Here is a 9800-nt window from a genome sequence, read left to right on the forward strand (position 1 = left end):
TAGGTTTGAAAAAATACATTAAATAAAGCTATTTTTCAAAATAAATTACAAAAAAAAAGGGTAGCAGTTATATATTAAAGAAATGTTTTTCACAAATACATAATTTTTGGTTATCAAATGTTTGACTGTTTCAATAATTTTAAAAGTTATAAATTAAAATTTGTACATTTTGTAGCAAAATAACAGTAAAGTAAAAAAAATGGTTCACGCCTACCATCATGGGGATAGTAACAGAAACTTTAAAAACAAAAAAGAACCATACAAAGATTTCCACGAGTCTTCTCCGCTCCTAGTGATGCAGCAGAATTACCAGAGAAAGCTGTACGCAGAGAAAGAGCGCAAGATGGTGGAGATTTTCAGGAAGAACCAGCAAGAATCACTGCAGACCATTTCCAACAAAAGTAGCAGCCTGGTCAAAAGTTACTTTGGAAAGAAGGTGCCAAATGGTAATATAAATCAGTATAAAACAAAAAAGAAAAGAGTTTCCCATTTGCCCCCTCTAACTAAGGTTGTACCTGAAGAAGTCAAGTCTAACAAAAAGCAAAAGTCCAAGAACAAGAAGCCAATAAGATTGAATAAACCCATAGCCAGTGTTATGAGCCCAGACCAGCCTCCGGAAGGCAGAAGTGCCTTTTCTAATCATTTAGAAAATGATCGATTGAACAATTTTAAACAGCAGGAACAAGAAGATACAGTAAATTTACATCAAACACAAGAGTTTGATCCAAAGTTTCTAATAGGAATTAGGAAAAGACAGCAGAAAAACAGAAAACAAGAGCTTTTAAAGCTGAATAAAAAACGATTAAATACAAATGTCACAGAGCATAACAGTATACCCTTACCTCCTGAAGAAAATCTTGATGACCATAATGTTAATGGTAAGAGGAACAACAAGTCGAATAAACTGTACAATCTAAATCAAAACTATGCTCAGTCTAATACTCAGTTTGACTCTGAAACCCTTTATTCTGTCAGCAGAGAAAGCTCCTACAACAACTATGCAAAAGCTCCTAGAAACCAGCCATTTACCAGTGTCAGCCCTGAAGAAAGGAAAGAAATTAACTTCAGCAAAACTTACACAAAAGCAAAAAGAATACAAGAACCCAAAGAAAAACCCACAAATGTCAAAGAAGAGTCCCCCTTTGGACTGGCCAATTTGAACAAGCCAGTAAAAGTGCGTAGGGACAGTCGAAGTAGTTCCAATTACTCCATGAGAACGCCTGCTAATGCTGATGTTTTGCACACTGACTTTGGGAAGACCTATACGAAGCGAGCAAATCACAGACAGCCGAAAACACCAGCAATTCTAAGCACACCAGTTGTTGAAAGCACACCGGTTGTTGAAAAATTTGAAGTGGAACCCAAGTTTGAGGTTTTTTTTGTTTAATTTTTTATTTGTTTTTTACAACAAAGTTGTACTTGTAGTATTGCTTTGTTTTTTTTTGGATTATTTAAGGTTGATGAAACATGTTTTTAATAATTTAAAATATTAAGTGCTCTAACCAAGCACATTATCTTCAAACATTGTGCTAGTAGGCCATTTAAAGCCTAGCCAATTTTGTAAAAATTATAAAATGGTTTATTATTTTATTTTTTAGTCTATTAATTTGATTTCAAAACTATAATGATAAATACCTTCCAATTATCATCTTATATAATTTATTGTGATACAATATTGTAGACAACATAGGTTTACTAAGCCTTGTATAAGATCTTAAAATAACTAGCATTTTTGTAACTAGTCATGATAATACTTTATTATTAGTTTGATTTTCTGCAGCCCTCCGGATGGGAGGCGCCAGCGGAGTTTGCCGAACAAACAAAGCTTGCCGCCTGCAGCTACTGCGGTAGAAAGTTCAACGCGGAGAGGCTGGCCAGGCACAAGAAGGTTTGCCAGAAGAACCCAAAGAAGAAGGCGAGGAAGGTGTACGACATGGGAAAGATGCGCAAAAAGGGAACTGAGATGGAGAACTACGCTTCGCTGCAGCAGCACACCAAGAAGGAGAAACCGAAGCGGGTTGGTTTAAAGTTGAATGTTTTGTTAGGAAATTTGTTTGAACTTTTAGCATGAATTTTTTCAAGTTTTCAGTTACTGCTTATACTTTTTTTGCTAACAAAAGTTATCGTTTTTAATAGTGATCTGAGTTTAAATAATTAAATTAGCTGCTTTTGTTAATTCTTTAAACCAATTTTTAAATAATATAATACTTTTAAACAGTTTACTTTTTTGTATTTTTAGGAAGCTAGTCTATGAGTAAATAAAAATCTAATGTTATTTGACAAACAAGAAATTTTATGGTTCTTCAAATTCAGTTGTTAATTATTAAATATTCCAAGTAAGTTATATCAGTGCATTTTAGTTGCTTTACGCTTGAACAAATTTATCACTTCTTAAAACTGAACAAAAATTTAGAAAATTTTTACTAAAGTTACTTAAGTAAAACTTCTGATATGCTAGATTTCAAATAAAGTATTTTAAAAGAGTTAAAAAAAAAGTTAGTGGATAACTTTAAACGTATAAAAAGCAAAACTTATTATAGTTACTGGTAAGTTTGATGATTAAGTTCAACTTTGTTGAAGGTGTTAAGGTTATAATTAATAAATAATTTTTTTATTCAAAACAATTTCAGAATCTTTTTTTGCTCAGTTAAATTTTTTATTCAAGTTTTTAAGCAAAACTAATTCAGTTAAAGCTACTGTAATATGCTAGTAATTTTATATACTGTGTCTTAATGCCTACAAATTTATATTAATTAAAAACCAGTAAGTATAAATTTGATACATTGATACTTCTTTCATTAGATTTTGTTTAGTGGAAAAATAGGTTTATTAGTTTAATTTTAAACAACTTAAAAAACTAATATGTAGTAGTTTTGTGATCTGAATCTATAACTGATAAACAAAGCAATTATTTTTGTGTTAGTTGAATAGTATCTCAAAGTAAACCTTTAGTAATTAAAATAGTATAAGTGTATATAAATTTATTTCCAACACTATGTTTTCAGACTTTCAATTACAAATTAATGTTTCCATAAATAAAAAAAATTGTAATTAAGTTTGTTTGGGAACTATTTAAACAATCAATCTCATATTTTAATTAAGTTTTGAGCTGTTAGTTTCAAAATTTATAGCTATTTTGTTTTGTTGTCTCTACTACATACTAATTATTTTTGAGTGTAAAAATTGAGCAATATTTCCAAGACAAAGAATTATAAACTTCAACTTGTTGTAATCAAAAATAAGTTTGGTATCTAATAAGAAACAATAATGTTCGTACGCTTTTCAAGTTATTTCAATATAAAATTACCTCAAAAAGGCAGTCTTTGAAGCCAAGATAAAGCTGAGTACAAACACTTAAGCTGCTCAAACTTCTTTCATACATATGTCATTCATAATTAATGACATCAAACATGTTGAGAAATTATTAAAAATTTTTGGTGCTACCGAACTCAAGTGCTTAATGACGTTAATGAGCGTCTTTTCACGATGCTTGGCGTTGACAAAAACACTATGACCAAATATACAAACGCGTTTAACTTGGTTAGCAATGACTGCGTATTAAAGGCTGACAATAAATTTTTTGCAATAAGAAGTCGATGTTAAACCATATATATACTTAATGTAACTGCAACAAAACGCTTGTGTCAAAAGAAAATCCAAGTTAAGTTTATTGATTTTTTTAGAAATTAACTTGGTAATTAATCAGTAATTCACTTTTTTTGATAATTTTATTAAAAAAAAAAAACATTTTCCACAGAAGAGCAACTGGAGGCACAAGCACGAGGAGTTCATGCAGACCATCCAGCACGCCAAGAACGTGCAAAACCACATTCAGAACGGGGGAAATCCCAAGGACCTAACCCCTCCCCCGCCCTCCACCAACCCGGACTACGTGCAGTGCAAGTACTGCAAGCGCAAGTTCGCCCCCAGCGTCGCCGAGCGGCACATCCCCAAGTGCAAGGACACCCGCAACCGGCCCAAACCGCCGCCCGTGCGAAGCAAGCTGCCCAAGGCCCGCGCCAGGAAGAGGTGATCTTGTCGTTTTTGATTTAGGGGATTTTTGAAAAAAGTGCTGAGACGTCCTTATCTAATTTTTGTTTTTAGTCGAATGAGTCTGCTATGTTTAGCGGTGAACGGCCAAAGCTTTAAGAGTTTTAATATTTTCTTTTAATGGATTTTGACTTGCTTTTTCTAAGAGTAAAATATGACAGTTTAAAATTATTTGTAATAAAGTTTAACTGAATTTTTAAAGTCATTAAAGCTGTTTTAATTATTTATTCAAATTTTTTGAACCTGTTTAAAAACGTTTTATCAAGTTCTAAGGTAGAAAATTAACAAGTTTTCACATAAACACAGTAACTTGCCTTTTTAATATTTTGACAAAAGTTTCTTTATAGCTGCCGAATGTCTTATTAAATTTTTTGTGCAACTACCTATTATTAGTGGTCAATTACTGTTGAACTTTCTGTACTAACTCAATTATTTCACTATTTATTTAGCAGAACTGTACGTCGTTGTTTTTTTTCGTCGTAAGTAAAAATTATAACATTAAACCTATGTTTTTATTAACTTAGTTTTAAACTACGATTCAAAGAATATAGTTGATATAAGTTTATATTATTTCTAAACCTCATTTCTGAGCAATATTCGTTTGTAGTAGTGTAAGCAGTTAAACGTAAGAAAATATTTTGTTTCAAGATTGACATTTTAGTATAGAAAGGTTCAACATTTTTTATTTAAATACTACAGTAACCGTTTAAACAATACAAACATATTCTAACATTTGACTATAACTCCAACTAGTTTTAGTTTTTTATAGAATTTTTCAAACTGTGAAACAAAATAAAAAATCAAAATAGGTGTTATTGCTACTTAAATAGTTGTAACCTTTTATTATATAAAAAATAGTCAACATGGTTAATCAACGTTTTATTTAAGTAAACATCTGCTCTATTATGTTTTACCTTTATCTAGAATTTGTAAAGTATTAAAACTTTGAAAGCAGATACTTTCTTTTTTACAATCTAAAACCGATTTCGGTTAATACACTAAAAAAATAAGGAAAACTTATGAGACTGTTTAACGTTGTTGTTTCAAAGCGCAATGAGTAAGTCGTTTGTTATTTTTACAACATTTTCCGTTGCCGTTTGTTTATATAAAACGGCTGTTAGTAATTCACATGGCTATTTCATGATGTACCGTTTGTTGTTACAGCTTACAGAAAGGTCGTTGTTCTAAACAATCGCTACCACTCTTCAGTTGTTGGGTTTGTATTGTCTCAATTAAGCTGTTAAGTCTAAACAATAAACAACTTAAATTGGTATTATAGTGTAGTAGTTACAAATTAAAATAGTTGATAATGTAATTTACATTTTTTGTTCGGTTAAAAATATTGTTTGCACCAAATAAATATATGTCAATATGTTAACTGATTAAACTGATAATCATATTGAAGCAGAGTAGATATATTTTATTGTTAAAAATTTAACTATTAAATTTAGAAAATTCTTTTAAATATCTATACCACTATAAGTATATTGAAATTGAAAAATAATATAAAACAATGTGGTTAAAAACTTTTTTATTTGATAGGTTTAGTAAAACCTCAATTAGGGTTTATACGCGTCAGGCTAATTTTTTTTTTGGAAAAAAATTAGCAAAACTTTTTGTTAGTACAAATGCTAGACAATTAAAGCATAAATTTATTATTTAAGTAAATCATTAAGTTGTGAATTCATTTTAAAAAGCTTATTAAACTAAATTTTAATAAAACTGTCGGTTTTTGTCATTTCAAATGCTGGAAAGTTCTAAAAACAGGTTTGAAAAACGTTTTTTAAGTAGATAATTAAAACGTGGTTTTATTTACAATTGTGCATTCGAGGCAATACGACAGTAATTTTGAGCCCTAAAACTGGAAGAATTTTAAGTTTCTTAAAGAAATTGTAGACGTTTTTTTAATGAATATATATTATCATTTTCTTCACCAGTAAAGTATTTACTATTGTCGCATTCAAAAATTAAAAAAAAATAGCAGGCTTGTCACACATTTAAGATAACTCCGGACAGATTGAACCTAAAAAAAAAAAAACTAGGATAACTAAGGATTGTTTGAAATTAAAAAAAAACTCAGGCTGACTCAGGATTTTTAAAGCAGGATAGTTTTATAAACTTTTGAAAGTCTCAGTCCAGTATTTTCTAGATCTTGAGTTGAATTAGTTTTAGTATTTTTTATTTTATTGGAAATTTGGTTCAAGAACATGATTTTTATTGATACAAGAAAGTTAAAGCTAATACTCAGGAAAAAATTAACTCAGGATATATTTTTTGACTCAAAAAGTGGCAACCCAGACAGAGGTTAGTAAAAGAGGGGAACATCATAAAGTAAGTGTATCAATGTTGATGTAGTTATAGTTAAAAAACTAAGAACAAGTGAGCTAGCGATTTGTAAATAGATAAAATATATATTTCTGTAGCATGATGATGTAGCAAATATATTTGAATAAGAATTGAAAATGTTTATATAATAAACAAAAAATCTCTGTATCTTTTGTTTTTTTGTTATTGTAAAAAAAAAGAAACAGTTTTTTATATGGTTAATTTAAATCTATTTTAATATATTAAGAGGCTGTGTAGTTAAAACTCTACATAGATCGTTTAGTCTTTTTACAAGCCCAACTTGGCTTCGACCAACAAGGATTGTAAAACTTCAGCCTAAAATTGCAAAACTTTGCATACAACCCTGCTAACTACAAGACTAAACTGTTATTCTATTAGTAGCTAGTTGTTCTACAAACTAGTAAAGAACATATTTGACGATTATTTGCATATCTTCAGTAAATACAACTCAAGTTTTAAACAAAAACAAAGCATGCATATCCTTGACAAGTTTACCAATCAAAAAGAGATTACATTTCAACTAAGTTAACTTGAACGTATCTAGGTAAACTTTTAGTTTAATTATCTTAATACATTTTATAAAGCACCTTCGTTATTGGATCAACGTAACAATTTTTAACGGCTAGTTACATTTTGTATGTTTAAAAGAGCTAGCTGTCTAAGGCAGGGGCCGTCAACTTTTCATGGGGATTAAACAAAACTATTTCTTTGTTGCCACAGTGTGCTCAAAAAGTCTTACTTTGAAATAATACTTTTAAGAGTAAATTAAAAACAAACATAAAATAGCCAGAATAGTTTTCTTACAAGATAAAAAGAGGCATATCTTAAACTAGTATTCTAAAAAAATTCTATGCTTTACGTTGGATAATTTGAAGCTAAAAATCACGTAGCGAGTTGAAAAATTTTGCCTGACGGGCTACATTTGGCCCGCGGACCGCAGCCGGCTGACCCCGGACCCAAATAGTGCAATATTATTATTTTTTCCTTATTTATTTTTAAAGTTTAATATCTTACTGCTAGTATTAAAAAAGTATTCATTAAGGTTGTTTAAATTTATCATCAAAAAATTTAAACTGTATTCGTTGTTCAAACCTTATATTTTAAGTTGAGAACGTTCAAGTTTGAAGCAAAGGTTTAACTGAAATTTACGTTTAGTATGCATAGTTTGATAAGAACAAAACTCTTTATACAAGCATAATAACCACAGTTCTTGATATTTTCATAACTTTGCTATTATCTTCTGATCAAGCTTGTAGTATAACTATTATTTGTCAATAAAACTTAAAATAACTTACATTTTTGTAACAAATCTATGTCATTAAAAAATTGAAAAACATCAATCAAAAGTCTAAGTATCATGCCTTAAAAAGTACAAATTGTTTTAGATAACTAAAAAAATGTTGTTAAACAAATATATAAGCAGCAAAAAAACCTTAAGCTTCGGTTGTAAAAATTATTATTTTTAAAACAAGCGGTTATATACTAAAGCTAAACTTTATTTAAACCTAGATAACTAAAATCAAATGAAAAATCCAAAGAAGCAATAAGTTATACACCAAAAGTTATTTAAAATATACATAACAAATTTCATCAATAGACTTTTGAAATCAAAAGAAAGTATCAAAAATTCTAATATACTGCCTTACTTGGAGTTATATTACAAGTTTGTGTACAAAAATTATGTAAAGTAAACATATCTGCTACTTGCAGCAAGACAAAATGACAAAAGTCGACAACTACTGTAGATTCGATTTAGATATAGAGACAAATAATATCACACTTAACATTTGCTGTCAAGTAAGCTACATAGCTAAAACTTTGTTTTTAAATTAACACCGAGCAGTTTACCTTCTATTTCTAGTAAAGCTCTTGTTTAGAAACTTCTGATTTTTGAAAATGAATTTCCGTTTAAGATAAAAAAAAAGAAAGAAAGACATAGTAAATTACTGAAAACAAAAATGACAACAGTAATGATTTATACACTTAGTTGTCTCGTTGAATTTTAATACAAATAGTTCTGTTCAAAAAATTTTAGTCCTCTTCTTACTGATAAAAACAATTAAGGGTAGCACAGGTTTTAGGAAACAAGTCTAAACACATTTCTGACCAAATCTCCATCATAAAAACTTTTTAAAACTGATCTTACTTCAAACTTGTAAAAATAAGATAAGAAAAAGTAAAACTTGTTTTGTTTGCTAGTATTCTGATTAAGTAAATTACTTTGTGTAGGTTCTACAGTAAGTAAACTTTTAAAGAATATAAACTAATTTATTTTTTTGTTAAAGTTTAAATTGAAATATCTTTAATTCAAGCTAAAAGTTGTTTAACGACCAAGAACTTAAAATAATATATTAAATTAGAATAAAAGATAGCTTAGGTAGTTTATTACAAGTTTATAAACGAGAACTCCGTAGTGAAAATAATATAATCAGTTATTTAAGGTATATATTATTTCATAACAAAGATGTACCTTCTTAAAGTGTATTTCAATGATAACATTTAATACTGAGACAAATATCACCTGATCAGTATAAAGTCTTATGTTAACTAAAAAATTTAAAGGACACAAGAAAACTTGTTGATATGGAAGCAGAAATTATAAGTTTAACTTTTTTTTACTGTGGAACCAAAGTTAGTAAAGGTGCATTTTAACATGGACTTTTAAAAAGCTGCTTATTTTTGATTCTTTCTTAGGCTGGTATGTATCGTCAATAATGACTGTAAATTAAAGTAAAAATAGGTGTAACACAATGTAAATACTGACGATTTGGATTTATACGCCTCAAATTCTTATAAGACTAAGTTTTTGTGAAGTATTTAACTCAAATAACTTTTTAAATTTTTTTTTATTAACATATGTTATTAGTTTTAGTTTCATGTAAAGTATTACTACTTTTGTTTTTGAATTTGAAGTTAATTTTAGATATGAAATCTCAAAATCTTTTGTAACAGTTAAATTGTTGAAATTTTAATTGTCGTAGGTTGAATTGTCATCTAACTAACAAAAAACAACAAACTATTATTATGTCATTCTTTTAAACAGCTTAAGAGTAGCATCAGATGTTACTTAGGTTAATTAAATTTTATAGAGTGTAAAAACTAAGATTTTAATTTTTTTTAGAAAAAAAGTATCAAAATGTATAACAAAAATTTAGGTTATTAATTGGAATTATTTTGCTAACAAAAAAAAAGCAAAATTCTAAAAAGTTTTAGCCTAAAAATTTAAAGTTTTATTAAAAATGGATAAAAACGGTAATGATCTTAAAACAATTTTATATCAGCAACATTTTAATACGTTACGGTTTAAACTAAAAATAGAAGTATTTCATGTAAATTTGCAATTAGAAATTCAATAATAGATTAAAAAAAAAAGATTAACTTTATTGTTTATTATTTTACAAACA

General features: G+C 28.5%; 1 protein-coding gene across 1 annotated transcript; it reads left to right on the forward strand.

Annotated features, from left to right (window-relative positions):
* The first annotated feature begins 179 nt into the window (after positions 1–179).
* On the forward strand, positions 180–4507 carry LOC145842083 (uncharacterized). The gene is made up of 3 exons (XM_082949460.1): positions 180–1372; positions 1781–2017; positions 3758–4507. Exons 1-3 carry the CDS (start codon positions 200–202, stop codon positions 4031–4033), a joined length of 1686 nt encoding a protein of 561 aa, XP_082805586.1. The 5' UTR covers positions 180–199; the 3' UTR covers positions 4034–4507.
* The last annotated feature ends 5293 nt before the right edge of the window (positions 4508–9800 follow it).

This window comes from Thalia democratica, chromosome 8 (genome assembly GCF_965202585.1).
Source record: "Thalia democratica chromosome 8, ktThaDemo2.hap1.1, whole genome shotgun sequence".
Lineage (NCBI taxonomy): Eukaryota > Metazoa > Chordata > Thaliacea > Salpida > Salpidae > Thalia > Thalia democratica.

Excerpts from the sequence above, each read along its gene's own strand:
- LOC145842083 (XM_082949460.1), top strand. The coding sequence starts at position 200 with ATGGTTCACGCCTACCATCATGGGGATAGTAACAGAAACTTTAAAAAC. Across the intron at positions 1,373-1,780 it reads AAGTGGAACCCAAGTTTGAG|CCCTCCGGATGGGAGGCGCC; the intron begins GTTTTTTTTGTT and ends GATTTTCTGCAG. Across the intron at positions 2,018-3,757 it reads AGAAGGAGAAACCGAAGCGG|AAGAGCAACTGGAGGCACAA; the intron begins GTTGGTTTAAAG and ends CATTTTCCACAG.